The 15501-nt window shown below is 45.0% G+C and overlaps 1 protein-coding gene across 1 annotated transcript in view; it reads left to right on the top strand.

Moving 5' to 3' along the window:
* Positions 1-15181, top strand: part of CCDC172 (coiled-coil domain containing 172) — a 75180-nt gene extending 59999 nt beyond the window's left edge. The window contains exon 9 of the mRNA XM_078853934.1: positions 15002-15181. Within this exon, the coding sequence (XP_078710060.1) occupies positions 15002-15181 (180 nt within the window). The remainder of the gene's footprint in view (positions 1-15001) is intronic.
* Positions 15182-15501: the final 320 nt, after the last annotated feature.

Here is a 15501-nt window from a genome sequence, read left to right as displayed (position 1 = left end):
CTTCAATGATGGGGAGTGGTTGTAGAGGGGCTTTGACCTGGTCTTGGGGTTTTCCCACTCTTTGGCACACCTCACAAGACTGGACATAGGTAGAAACATCCTTGCCCATTCCCTCCCAGTGGAATGACCCCCGCAAACGGTCTTTGGTCCTGTTCACCCCAGCATGGCCACTAGGGTGATCGTGGGCTAAGCTCAAGAGCTTGGCCCGGTATTTAGTTGGAACTACCAACTGTCTCTGAGGATGCCAGTCTTCCTGGTGTCCACCAGAAAGAGTTTCCTTGTATAAAAGTCCTCTTTCTATAACAAACCTGGATCGATTAGAAGAGCTGAGAGGCGGTGGGTTGCTCCGTGCCGCCGTCCAAGCTCTCTGGAGGCTTTCATCTGCTTCCTGTTCGGTCTGGAACTGTTCCCTTGATGCTGGAGACATCAGTTCCTCATGGGATTGTGGACCTAGGCTTGGTCCCTCTGGAAGCGATATAGGGGATGGAGCTGTTTCTGTTGACTGTGAACCGCTCTCCGCTGGTGCACTATGTTGGGATTCAGGCTCCGGCTGAGCCTCTTGTGTAGGGTTATTGGCTGCTGCCAGTTCAGGTTCGGTGGGGCCCTCTGGTGTTGAGGTTGCAAGTACTGGATTCAGTGCTGACACGGGGTCTGGTGTTGGTTGTTCGGCTGGTTCCGGTTCTGGGACTGGTTCCGTCTGGGTCTCTGGGACTGGATCCACTACTGCTGTTGCAGACATTGGCCTGGGGTCCAGGTCCATCACCTCTGACCGGGTCCTGATAGAAGTTTCCGGAACAGAGCTAGGCCTCACGGCTTGTTTAGCCTGGCTGCGGGTGACCGTTCCCACCCTCTTGGCCTGCTTCACATGCTTGGCCAAGTCTTCCCCCAACAGCATGGGGATGGGATAATCATCATAGACTGCAAAAGTCCACATTCCTGACCAGCCCTTGTACTGGACAGGCAACTTGGCTGTAGGCAAATTGAAAGAGTTGGACTTGAAGGGTTGAATTGTCACTTGGATCTCTGGGTTGATTAAATTGGGGTCCACTAAGGAATTGTGCTCCGGTGTCCCTCCACGCGGTGACCTTCTTCCCGCCCACACTCACAGTTTCCCTCCGCTCCAAGAGTATCTGGGAGGTATCTGGGCCTGTGGACCTCTGGTGTGATTCCGGTGCAATGAACTGTAATCTGTTGGGGTTCTTGGGGCAGTTGGCCTTTACATGCCCCAGCTCGTTACATTTAAAACATCGTCCAGCTGACGGGTCACTGGGGCGAGGAGGGTTGCTGGAGAACGGGGTGGTGGGACGATAAGGGGTCTGGAGGGTTCTTTGGGAGGTAGGTGGGGCTTTGGGCAGCCCCCGGTAATAGGGTGTGGTCTGGGGTGGTCCCTTCTGGTCTCCGCTCCAACTGCGACCAGTTTTCTTCTTCTCTGCCACCTCCACCCATCTGGCTCCAATCTCTCCTGCCTCGATTACAGTTTTGGGTTTCCCATCTAGGATGTATCTTTCTATTTCCTCAGGAACACCCTCTAAGAATTGTTCCATTTGCATTAGGAAGGGCAAATTTACTGGAGAGTCAACACTTGCTCCTGATATCCAGGCATCCCAATGTTTCACAATGTGGTAGGCATGTTGGGTAAATGACATGTCTGGTTTCCACCTTAGAGCTCTGAACCTCTGACGAGACTGCTCGGGTGTTATCCCCATTCTCACTCTCGACTTCGATTTAAACAGTTCATACTTGTTCATGTGTTCTTTAGGCATTTCAGCTGCCACCTCAGCTAAGGGTCCACTGAGCTGCGGCCTCAGCTCTACCATGTATTGGTCAGTAGAGATGTTGTACCCAAGGCAGGCCCTTTCGAAGTTTTCTAAGAAGGCCTCAGTATCATCGCCTGCCTTGTAGGTGGGAAACTTTCTGGGATGGGAAGTGGTACTTGGAGAAGGATTGCTAGGGTTTGTTGGGATATTCCGCTGAGCCTTTATCTTCTCCACCTCCTCCACATGCTTCCTCTCTTTTTCCTTCTCCTCCAGTTCTTTGGCCCTTGCTTCCATTTCTTTGTCCCTTGCTTCCATTTTCAGCCGCATGAGTTCTATCTGTCTTTCATGTTCCCTTTGTTTTTCCGCAGCCTGAAATCTGGCTAATTCCAGCTTTTGTCGAGCCGTGGATTTTGTCATTCTAACCTCTCTGTTTTTAACTAACTTTACACCCAAGGTTTAGAAATAAACAAAAAAAACTTGGCTGTAAAATTTTGCTGTGCTGGAATAGAATACCTATTCTCTGATAGGGATTGTCAGCCTACAGAAAAAGACAATTCCCTTGTCTCTGCTCTGGGCCCAAATCAAAGCAAAAAACCTCCAACTACTTGGAAACCTGCTTACCAGCAGCCCAAAGGAAAAAAAAAATTCCTTTTCAAACCTGTGCTCCTTGAAAAACAAAAAAATCAAAATCCTAAAAAAAAAACCCTGCCACTTTTGTCTCCAGGCAAATGGGTAGAACACACACCCCCTATTTACTTTTAGGAAGCAAAGAAAAAAAAAAAACTCTGGGTTGGAAGACTGTGAATTTCCCTGCAGGAGTTAAGTACCCTGCCTCCAGGCAAAGAAAACCTGCAATTCACAAAGATAATCCCCTTTTGTCTCTGCTTGGCCACAAAGCAGAGAAAAACCAAGCTGCTTTCAGTTTCAGCTGCTTTCTGGACTTCCTTTCCAAAGGAAAAAAAAATTTCCTTTTTAAAATCTGTATTTCTAGTTCAAAAATCTCAACTGGATCTCAAAATGATTTCAGGATAATCCCACCACTATGCCACCATGTCAAGGTTCCTCCCCCACTCTGAACTCTAGGGTACAGATGTGGGGACCTGCATGAAAAACCTCCTAAGCTTATCTTTACCAGCTTAGGTCAAAACTTCCCCAAGGTACAAAATATTTCACCCGTTGTCCTTGGACTGGCCGCTACCACCACCAAACTAATACTGGTTACTGGGGAAGAGCTGTTTGGACGCGTCCTTCCCCCCAAAATACTTCCCAAAACCTTGCACCCCACTTCCTGGACAAGGTTTGGTAAAAAGCCTCACCAATTTGCCTAGGTGACTACAGACCCAGACCCTTGGATCTTAAGAACAATGAACAATCCTCCCAACACTTGCACCCCCCCTTTCCTGGGAAATGTTGGATAAAAAGCCTCACCAATTTGCATAGGTGACCACAGACCCAAACCCTTGGATCTGAGAACAATGAAAAAGCATTCAGTTTTTTACAAGAAGACTTTTAATAAAAAATAGAAGTAAATAGAAATAAAGAAATCCCCCCTGTAAAATCAGGATGGTAGATATCTTACAGGGTAATTAGATTCAAAAACATAGAGAACCCCTCTAGGCAAAACCTTAAGTTACAAAAAAGATACACAGACAGAAATAGTTATTCTATTCAGCACAATTCTTTTCTCAGCCATTTAAAGAAATCATAATCTAACACATACCTAGCTAGATTACTTACTAAAAGTTCTAAGACTCCATTCCTGGTCTATCCCCGGCAAAGACCCAGCATACAGACAGACACAGACCCTTTGTTTCTCTCCCTTCTCCCAGCTTTTGAAAGTATCTTGTCTCCTCATTGGTCATTTTGGTCAGGTGCCAGCGAGGTTACCTTTAGCTTCTTAACCCTTTACAGGTGAGAGGAGCTTTCCCCTGGCCAGGAGGGATTTCAAAGGGGTTTACCCTTCCCTTTATATTTATGACACAAGGGCAGTTGGACCAAAGGTCAAGGCAGGGTCAAACCTGAGATTGGGATTAGTGGAGCTGTTCAGAGGCAGATTCCAGACCAGGATCAATACCAAGGGTCAGAATCCGAGTCAGGTTTTAGGGTCTGGGCCACAAGGCAAAGTACAAATCAAACTGAGGTCAAAGCCAGGACTTCCAGAAAAGGAAGCAGAAGTGGTCACTGCATATACAGGAAACCTGCACTGTTGCCTGGACATGTCCTGGAACGTTCCTTGCATTTATATAGGGCAGGCAGCCAATCAGGAACCATGAGACTACTGCCTATCATACCCCTTGAGGGGGGACTTCCCATAGTCTGTGACCCCAGCGGATCAATGGCAGTAGGATACAAGTTGGCTACAGCTGGATAGCAGCCAGATGATGCTAGCTGCCTTGCAGCTCTACAGGCCTGGATTCTAGGCCTGTGGAACCTTACATGAAATGTTGGACTTTACCAATCTTTACATCACCACCAGAAACTTAGTTTGAATAGTAATAAGGTGAAAGAGCCAGACCATTCAATTGCTGTATACAAAACTTTTCCCTGATATAGTTTGTTTTCCATATAATACTTATAAGACATATTAAGAATCACAGTCACCTGCACAAATGCATCTCCATGGACTCCAAGTGTCTTACACAGGGTTTACATTAGGCCAGAATTCAGCCCTATAAACTTAAATCTCCTCCGTTCAGCATACAGTTCATCTAGCGAGCAGTGTAGGAGATCAATGAGATAAGGTTGAGATTTGCTATAGTGCTATTCTGAAATATTTTGGCAATAATGTCAATGACATTTAATTTATAAATGTTTATTAGCAGGCTCGTGTGTGTATATTTTTGTTTTGTTTTATTTTTTGTGTGTGTATTTCAAATGTTCTGAATTGAACTGACAGCAAAATATATTCTAAAAGGTATTTCCTTTTGGACAAAAAAATGGAAAGCTACTGCATCAGAATAAAAAGAACAGGAGTACTTGTGGCACCTTAGAAACTAACAAATTATTAGAGCATAAGCTTTCGTGGGCTACAGCCCACTTAATCAGATGCATAGAATGGAACATATAGTAATATATATATATATATATATATATATACACACACACACACATATACAGGTAAGTTGGAAGTTACCATACAAACTGTGAGAGGATAATTAGTTAAGATGAGCTATTATCAGCAGGAAAAAAAAACTTTTGTAGTGATAATCAAGATGGCCCATTTAGACAGTTGCCAAGAAGGTGTGAGGATATTTAATTTAAGGAAATAGATTCAATATGTGTAATGACCCAGCCACTCCCAGTCTCTATTCAAATCCAAGTTAATGGTATCTAGTTTGCATATTAATTCAAGTTCAGCAGTTTCTCGTTGGAGTCTGTTTTTGAAGCTTTTCTGTTGCAAAATTGCTACCCTTAAATCTTTTACTGAGTGTCCAGAGAGGCTGAAGCGTTCTCCTACCGGTTTTTTAATGTTATGATTCCTGATGTCAGATTTGTGTCCATTTATTCTTTTGCGTAGAGACTGTCCGGTTTGGCCAATTACATGGCAGAGGGGCATTTCTGGCACATGATGGCATATATCACATTGGTAGATGTGCAGGTGAACGAGTCCCTGAGGGTGTGCATGTATGTTTTCCTAAGTCTGGTCCGATACACAGGCTTTTAGAGATAGGAAGGAATATTGCATTCGCCTTTGAATAATGAATTTATTTTCCAGTCACCTCCACACCCCTCAAATTTGCACAAGTAAATCAGATGTTAGTCAATATAGAAATACAGTGCTACATCCTGCTCTACTTGAAGTCAATGGCAAAATTCCCACTTGGCTTCAAGAGGAGCAGCATAGGACTCACATTACACAAGTATGCAGTTATACTTTGTAGATATCATCAGTATTGTAATTCTTTCCACCGCTTGCTAGGCTGATTGCAACATTCCATGCCCACCTGGTTTAGATTTCAAATAGCGTTGTGCTTTCTGATCCTGTCATTATAATTCTGCTAAGTTTAAAATAACTCCTTTGTTTCAGTGTTGTATTTAAAGAATTTTCACCTGGTTCTTCATAGACCCTTCCTTCCTAATCGCAAATATGGCAGTATTAGTGAATTCAAAAATGTTTAAACCCGAAGGCATTCATTTTAAATTGCAATGCTTGGTTTGACAGAAGTAAAATCATAACCTGGAGTTGTTCCAGACACGACTGAGCTGGTCTGCAAAATAAATTTATGGTGTTCTGGAGCTGATATAAGCTTCATTTACAGGAAGATGTTACAAATTACATTCATTTCTCAATACAGAGTGTTGTAAAGCTAACGGTCTCTGGGATCTTCTGTCAGCATTAACTGTCTCCTGTGTCTGACCCTGTTGATGTCCCAGATCGCATTTATTTAATAGACTTTCCAGAAATGTCCAGGGCCTGGCACTTTCAGGGATAGTAAAAGCACAGGCACTGGAGTGGCAGTTCTACCACCCTTAGTTAGGCTATAGCGGGCATTTTCCCTCTGCAGCTCTCTGCTCCACTGGCCAGCATCAGCCGATTGTGCTCTGCTCTCAACCTGTCACTCTGGGGAAGCCAGGGCTGCTAATAGCATTAATGTGGAATAGTCCATATGTTTGGGGAGCACGAAGGCTGTGCTTGTGTCTGGTCCCTATGCAGGCATATGCGGGAAAAGTTCGTTGAACCCTGTCTCCCCTTGTGCATAGGGCCAGACACTATCTAGTCCTTAACCACCATAAAAGTTAAGAGTATAAAAAATCACACACACATACAAGTATACTAGTGTAAATCAGAAGTCACTCACCTGAAGTTAATGGAATTATACCAGTGCAAAATTTGTGTCATCAAAAGGAGAAACAGACCCACCCAATCCAAATGCACCTAACTATATGAAAGTATCAAAAAACTCCTAGTTAAGTAGGTAAGAGTCTCAGCTGGTGTAAATCAGCATAGATCCATTGACTTCACCATGTCTATTTACACCAGCTAAGGAACTGGCCCAAGTATTGTTGTCCCCATTTTAAGGATAGGGAGACAGAGAGAGGGAGAGATTAAGTGGGTTTGTTAATGTCACACAGGAAATCTGAAGAGCCAAGAATAGAACTTAGATCTTCTGACTCCTGGTCTTAAGACTATTCTTTTCCAAATACATCATATATACAGTTGGATAAAAACTTTAATCAGGATGTAAAAAAGAGATGATACAGCCATCTTATTCAACTAATGTTACACAAGTAACATAACATGACTACTCTTGTTTGAAAGAACCTAAGTAATTAAAATATATACACAATCCCTTCCTAAAGGCATGACAACTTATTATGTCATGATATGGACTGATCCAAATATTTTTTAAAATTAGCAACAAGCTCAACAAACCAAGTCAATAGGTCACACACATTATATCCAAGGTCTGCAGGCAGAACCTCCATTTTCATCTCATAAAGTCATTCTAAGACCACATAATAAAATCTGTCATTCATGATTACAATTCATTTGCCTCATATCATCAGTCTTCCATGAGGTCTTCTAAAATGAGTGTGATTAGAATCTCTATCCTCACCCTGAAATAGCCTTATCCTTGCCCACTGATCTGCGAAATGCATCTCATACAATATTTCATAATCTATTCTCAAAATTGTTTATAACTAGCTATCGAAAATTATAGGCTAAACAATTATACAAGAGCTGACCCTTGAGAAAAGTAAAAACAGTCATAAATCAACTGGGAAAAAACATTATTACTGTAACCATTTCTTTCATTCCCTTAGAGAAGGCAGAATTCAGAGTAAAGATCCAGGGTGAAATCCTGGTACCACTGAAGCAAATGGGAGTTTTGCCATTGACATCAATGGGATCAGGACTTCACCCCAATGGGTGGTTCAAAAATGTATCTCATCTCCCTTTTGCCGTCTAGATAAAACCACCTATACCTTGAAATTTGGATTAAGATAACAAGTGTCCCTCATCCTTAAAATATTTCTCCAGAGGTGATTTAAAATCTCCTCTGCATGTGACACTCTTCAGTTCCCTAATCTGTATTTCTAACTTTCATATTGTCTCTCGTCCTCGTCGTCAGTTATTCCTCGATACAAGGATGATATCTGCCAGGGGGGAAAAGAGTCACTAATGAGACTTAAGATGGCGGAGGAGTTCAATCCGTGCTCTACAGATTTTTCCATCTATGTGACAGGTGGTTGCTTGGAGACAGCACAACTCCTGGCTGGGATGCTGTACACTTTCCTTCCACCTCTACCATTTCTCCACCTCTTGAGCAAGGCGATTCTCTTCAAAATGGACTGAGGCTTGATGTATGATGTGATGCCATTGCAGTCTATTGCCAGCCAACTCCCAGTTCATGGGGTCTCTTCCCAATTCATGGGGTCTCTCTTCTTAAGATATACTTTCAGGGTGTCTTTGTAGTGTTTCCTCTGTCCCCCAAAAATCTTCTTACCATGAAGCAACTTTCCAAAAGATGCACTGGCACAACAGATCTTATGTTTGATCTCCAAGCTTTGACCAGCTGTAGGGGTTAATGGAAAACACACCAGAGGTGGAGCTGTTAAAATCAGCAGGTTGGCTGGGGAGGCAGGAATCCTGTTTTATCTCACACAGTAATCCTGGCTATGGTTTTCAATCCATTATGAACCAGATATAGCAAAATCTAAAAGGGATCCTTTGTTTTTGGAAGACATCCAAATTATTAGAGAAACAACTGTAGAACTTGGAAGCAGGAATAAGAATGAAAGACTGATGGGAGAACAGAAAACCAGGGGTTAATACTGTAAGCAGACAAATTCTATTGGCTTCTGTGGAGCAAGCTTTCCTGGCATTAATAAACTACTATGGAGAATTCATTTCATGCTTGTCAGCTCTAGTAAATCCTCTGACTGAATTGTTAATAAATGAAGATGCTCCGGCTGGCCACCACTTTACCTGTAATCTTGGCTTGTGATGCTTTCTGTGGTGAAGTGGGAACTGTGGAATCATACTGACTGCCACCCAGCAGTAAGGGACTCACTGAAAATTCATCTCATATACTTTTAGAAAAGCCGACAGGAGTTAAGCTCCCTGCAATGAGGCTTGAGGTGTAATATCTCGAGTAATGAATTAGAGGAATAACTGTACAGTATAAACCTTTGCTTTAGATCTTGGACACAAGATTGTGATATTGTCATTATAGGTAAAATTTTCAAAGGCACTTAAGTGTCTTAAGAGCCTAAGCCCCCATTGCAAAGTGTCTAAGTTACTTAGGAGCATAAGAAGAGCTGAATTTTGAAGTGCTCTAAAATCCATATGAAATTCTGAAAGAGGGCCAAATTAAAGCTGCATGGGCAACCCTGAGCTGTGCATTTTCTGGTTTTCAGAAGTTTGAGTTTTGCTCAATGCAATGTTCTTCAAGGGGACGATATACCACCAAGCAACCTGCCATTGACTCTATTTGTACAGTGGGGCTCCTACCACACTTCTGGGTTCTTTAAAAATAATTAATTACTATTCACTAGGGTTTACATGAGTGGTGCCCCACAAAAGCTGGTCTGAACCAGTTCTAGTTGTCTTAAATAGAACACTCCCAAAATAACGAGATTTGGGTTGGCACTAGCCCATGGAACCGCACACATAGTTGGGAAACCAAAAGAAGGGTAACAACTGCAGAGTTAGTCTCAATCTGATTCATGGCTAGGGGTGGAGGATGTGCTGTGGCCCTATTTTGCTTCAGACACCTGAAGAGGCTACATTCTACGCCAAGATGGTGGACCTAAAATGCATAGCTTCAGCCTGTCCATTGGTAAGCTGCAGTAGTGTATGGGTGCTAGGCAGTGATGAGCTGCCAAAATCTTAACAACCAGTTCCCTATAAAAAGTTCTGATTTAAGGGATATGCCCCAGTATGTATTTTTTGTACCAACGGGGTTACCATACGTCCGTATTTTCCCGAACAGCGATTTAAGAACCAAAAAGCCTGACCTGTCTGGGAAAATACGGATGTATGTTTACCCTGCCTAAAGTTCTTTTTTAAAAAGATGGGCCTGAACTAGAAATGAGCTCCGTTTCACATGTGTGGATCCCCGCCACTCCCTGGGGTTTGCTAGGGTGACCAGATGTCCTGATTTTATAGGGACAGTCCTGATTTTGGGGTCTTTTTCTTATATAGGCTCCTATAACCCCCCCACCCCCGTCCTGATTTTTCACATTTGCTGTCTGGTCACCCTAGGGTGTGCACATGTGTGGGTCCCAGCTGCTCCCTGCCCCCCTCATTGAAGCAGGTGTGCAGGGTTACTGCCCTGGGAACTGCAGGGCACCAGTGGACATGGGGCCAGCTGCAGACAGGGGTGTGGGGCAGGGCTAGCTGGGGGAGGCAGGGGGTGCAGGGCTGGCTGGGGGAAGAGCAGGGGGTGCGGGGCTCGCTGGAGACAGGGCAGGGGCTGGCTGGAGGCACGGGGTGCGGCACGGGCTGGCTGCAGGGCAGGGCATGCGGGGGTGGCTGGAGACGGGGGTTGGCTGCAGGCAGGGCAGGGGTGCGGCAGGGGCTGGTTGCGGGCAGAGGGTGCAGGGGTGGCTGGAGACAGGGGCTGGTGCGGGCAGGGGGTGCTGGGGGTGCGGCAGGGGCTGGCTGTGGACAGGGTGGTGGGTACTCAAGGGGAGAGCAGGATGCCGCAGCCCAGACCCACCAAGCAGCATTGGGAGCCCCAGGGCCAGGAGAGCAGCAGCAGCAACAGGGCTCATGCCCAGGGCCAGGCAGCAGCCCACATGGCTCCCGCAGCGCAGCGCCCCCGGTGGCCGGAGGAGGAATTACATCACTTCCCAGCCGGAGCCCGTCAAAGCCTCAGCGTCCCCTGCAGGGAAGCGAGTTAACAACTTCAAAATTTAACAACCGGTTCGCATGAACCGGTGCGAACCGGCTCCAGCTCACCACTAGTGCTAGGGATACTTAAGGACATACGGTCAGGTATGAACGATTAAGGGAGAAGGAAACATGCCTTATGGTGACAGACTCAAGAAGCTCAATCTAATTATCTTAACAAAGAGAAGGTTAAGAGGTACCTGATTACCGTCTATAAGTACCTATCATGGGGAACAAATATTTAATAATGGGCTCTTCAACCTAGCATAAAGATATAACACAATCCAATGGTTGGAAGTTGAAGCTAGACAAATACAGACAAGGATGTAAGGTGTAAATTTTTTATGGTGAGAGCAATTAACCATTGGAACAATTTACCTAGGGTTGTGATGGATTCTCCATCACTGACAATTTTTTAAATCAAGATTGGAAATTTTTCTAAAAACCTTGCTCTAGGAATTATTTTGGGGAAGGTCTGTGGTTTGTGTTATATAGGAGGTCAGACTAGATGATCACAATGGTCCCTTCTGGCCTTGAAATCCATGAAACTATAATGTGGGCCATGACAACGCCTTGGTTATTTCGTGTCAGGGGAGGGGCATAAGGGAGGATATGTTTAGGCTCTGAACCTGCAATGAGCTCCATATGGATTGTCCCTTGGTCCCCATCAGAGCTCCACTGTCTTCACTGGAATTCTGTGGGGATGCTGGGATCAGCCTGCCTAGCAGCCATTGCAGGATTGGGACCTGTCATAAATATAAAGGGAAGGGTAAACCCCTTTGAAATCCCTCCTGGCCAGGAGAAAGCTCCTCTCACCTGTAAAGGGTTAAGAAGCTAAAGGTAACCTCGCTGGCACCTGACCAAAATGACCAATGAGGAGACAAGATACTTTCAAAAGCTGGGAGAAGGGAGAGAAACAAAGGGTCTGTGTCTGTCTGTATGCTGGTTTCTGCCAGGGATAGACCAGGAATGGAGTCTTAGAACTTTTAGTAAGTAATCTAGCTAGGTATGTGTTAGATTATGATTTCTTTAAATGGCTGAGAAAAGGATTGTGCTGAATAGAATAACTATTTCTGTCTGTGTATCTTTTTTGTAACTTAAGGTTTTGCCTAGAGGGGTTCTCTATGTTTTTGAAGCTAATTACCCTGTAAGATATCTACCATCCTGATTTTACAGGGGGGATATCTTCATTTCTATTTACTTGTATTTTTATTAAAAGTCTTCTTGTAAGAAACTGAATGCTTTTTCATTGTCCTTAGATCCAAGGGTTTGGGTCTGTGGTCACCTATGCAAATTGGTGAGGCTTTTTATCCAACATTTCCCAGGAAAGGGGGGGGGGTGCAAGTGTTGGGAGGATTGTTCATTGTTCTTAAGATCCAAGGGTCTGGGTCTGTAGTCACCTAGGCAAATTGGTGAGGCTTTTTACCAAACCTTGTCCAGGAAGTGGGGTGCAAGGTTTTGGGAAGTATTTTGGGGGGAAGGACGCGTCCAAACAGCTCTTCCCCAGTAACCAGTATTAGTTTGGTGGTGGTAGCGGCCAGTCCAAGGACAACGGGTGGAATATTTTGTACCTTGGGGAAGTTTTGACCTAAGCTGGTAAAGATAAGCTTAGGAGGTTTTTCATGCAGGTCCCCACATCTGTACCCTAGAGTTCAGAGTGGGGGAGGAACCTTGACAGGACCTGATATTGGAATTTGACAAGCACCATCTGTCTGCTCCTTTTCCCTCCATTACAGCTTCTTTAATAGAGTAAATGTCTCTCTCCTACTCCTGGTATGCTATTTAGCAATGTCATTAATGCTAAATTCCAGGCTAATTTGTGTGGTGCTTAATAGCCTGGCTTTAATCTATAATCCTGTTGGATCTAGCCTTTTTGAGTTATGGTGTATGGCCCATTAATGACATTTGATTGACTTTTCATCTAGGCCAATAGGCAGAGTGGCCATCTATGGTTATCTATATTTACTCCTGTTACGCTGGAATTTAATGCAAAGCAGGTTTTGTGGCTCAGTAAAGGAGGTAGGTCCAATTTTTTTTTTAAAGTGTGCACACAGTTTTGTGCAAACCCACATTGCTCCTGCAAAATGGTTGATGCAGGAATATAAACCAGACATTCATCTTAAATATTTGGGTCATAGTTTTCTTCAGTAAGTAATCCTGACATACCAAAGAGTAGACGCAGATGTGAATCTTTGTTAATAAAGCATTCTGAGCTATATAAGCACTACATTTTACAAGTATCTAAGGGCATGATCAAAAAGCTCATTGAAGTCAATGGAATGACTCCTTTGAATATCACTAAACAATGTCAGGTCTCAACATACACCCTATTTACATTTCAATATTCAAATTTCATTCTTATCCCAAATGTGTTTCTAAAGCATACAATCTACTATACCAGTCACTTGTCAAGAGTTCTGAACAACATACAAGTCATAGTTGCCACAATTAAAAATTCATTATTTAACCTTGGTTATCATAGTTTCCAATCATTTGTATTATTTTCCTCTAGTTAGAACAGGAACTAGTTGGAGGATTGCAGGTACAGCGATAAGTGTTGGTAAATGGTGACTTTTAAATGGCAACTTCCACATATGGTCATTGTATTGCTACTATATTAAAACAACTATAGAAATTAAAAGACTACAACTTTTTTTATTTTATTTTTTTTTAGGAGTTCACCACTTCCCCAGGCTGTGCATTGCTTTGGGCACTAGTACATTCACTTCACGCCTTTTGGCTAATAAAAGCAGATATTTGATTTAAGATGTGGGCCAATCAGATTCTAAACCCTTCCCAGTCAGGTCGTTGGAACATAGGAGCTGCCATACTGGATCATACCCAAAGCCCATTAAGTCCAGTATCCTGTCTCTGACAGTAGCCACTACTAGCTGCTTCAAAGAAAGATACAAGAAACCTTGCACTAAGCAGTTCTGGGATAACTACCTTGCAGGGGAGGTTTCTTCCTAACTCTCATGAGTTAAAAGTTGATTTATTCTCGGAAGTATGTAAGTTTATATCCCTTCCAAACTCTCTTTAAATTCCTCACTAATATGACTCTGGATATTCTTGTTATTCACATAAATTTCCTACTAAGGTCTTGGCCTCAACAGTAAACTTGTAACTATGAGTTCCATAGGCTACATGTATTTCCCATTTGGCTTCTCTTCCTCTTAGACCAAAGACCCAAACCTTAGTCATCTCTAAAGAAATAACATCTAAAAATGTGGAAGGTAGAGCTCCACCAGGTTACAGTCTCTTGAGGAGTGTTCAAACCTAATTCTTGTTTACTCTGACAGCACTTGAAGACCATTTCTAAATAGCTCACTTTTAGCTTTTAGCAGACAGTAAACCAAGTTCCCCAGAAATACCAGTTCTAGTAACATGCCCTACATCGGGATGAGCAAACTACGGCCTGCAGGCTGGATCCGGCCCGTCTGGGCTTTGGATCCGGCCACAGGCCCCACGCTGCCCTCAGAAGCAGCGGCACCACGTCCCTGGGGCCTGGGGAGGGGGGGGCGGGGCAGAGGGCTCCGTACGTTGCCCTTGCCTTCAGGCACCGCCCCCCGCGGCTCCCATTGGCCGGGACCGGGGAACCGCGGCCAATGGGTGCTTAGGAAGAGGTACCTGGAGGCGTGGCAAGGGCCGTGCAGGGACATGGTTCCGGCCGCTTCCCAGAGCGGCGCGGCCTGGGGTCAGGCCAGGCATGCAGGGAGCCTGCCCTGGCCCCGGTGCGCACCACTGCCACCCCGGAGCTGCTTTAGGTAAGCGGCGCCTGGCCAGAGCCCGAACCCCTCCTGCACCCCAACCCCCTGCCCTGAGCTCCCTCCCGCAGTCCGCACCCCTGCCCTGAGCCCCCTCCTGCACTCCGCACCCCTCCTGCACCCCAACCCCCTTCCCTGAGGCCCCTCATACACCCCGCACCCCTCCCCTGCCCCAATCCCTTGCCCTGAGCCCGTTCCTGCACACCGCACCCCAACCCCCTGCCCCAGCCCTGCATACAATTTCCCCATCTAGACGTGGCCCTCAGCCCCGAAGAAGTTTATTGTTGTAGTGCTGTCGTCTTTAGTGATCTGCCGTGTATCAGGAATATCTAGAAATGGCTAAGTGGATGTCAAGAGTTTGCTGCATCAAAGTAACACAGCTATTCTTCTTAGGAGCGCCTTGTTTAGTCAGTGCACTGTTAACACCAGAAAAAGATGTGGGCTTGTTCTGTGTCAACATGTCTGCAATAAAGGGCAACTCCTGCCTCGCCTATAGGGGAACAGAGGAACCAGTGCAATCCCCGTGCTGTGCACTCTGCATGGCAGAGATTCTCAGGTCTTTCCCCTCTCCTCCCAGATGTGACGAGTGTGAGTGATAGAGCCATGAAGTCTGCTCTATCTATTACTCTTATTTTTCTTAGGAACACCACTGGAGCAATTCGGAATGCTTTGGGACCCAGTCTTACTCCCAGTGCAATCGCTGTGGGGACTTCAGTGTGGTTGCTAGGAGTATTCAACAGAAAGCTGAACCCCTTCTCTCTAGAAATGGACTCATGTACCATTTCAAATCTGATTCAGCTCTTCTCAGCTCCCCGATCTAAAGAGAAGCAAATCTCTCTAATCGACTTCTTTTAAAGTGGTGGTGACTTTGGAGGTGACTTTGGCTCCTCCTGTGCAGGGTCAGCTGGGCAGGGAAAGTATGAGTAGGCTGTGTCTCTAGAGGCTGCTCAGATAGATAGTGAGAGGTGGCTGGGCCAGCTTTCTGGAACCACATGCAGTGGGAAAGGGAAGGAGGCAACAGAGGCAACTACAGTGACAGGAGACCAGGCATGATCAGAGGAAGTAATGGAGCGGAAGACAGGAGGAAGCAGAAAGGGACAGCTGGAAGAGGTTTGCTGCACTGGCAGGGAGAGAGAGAAAG

Source organism: Lepidochelys kempii, chromosome 7, assembly GCF_965140285.1.
Source record: "Lepidochelys kempii isolate rLepKem1 chromosome 7, rLepKem1.hap1, whole genome shotgun sequence".
Classification (NCBI taxonomy): Eukaryota; Metazoa; Chordata; order Testudines; family Cheloniidae; genus Lepidochelys; species Lepidochelys kempii.
Note: the sequence above shows the minus strand (reverse complement) of the source record. Positions and strands in the feature narration are given on the sequence as shown.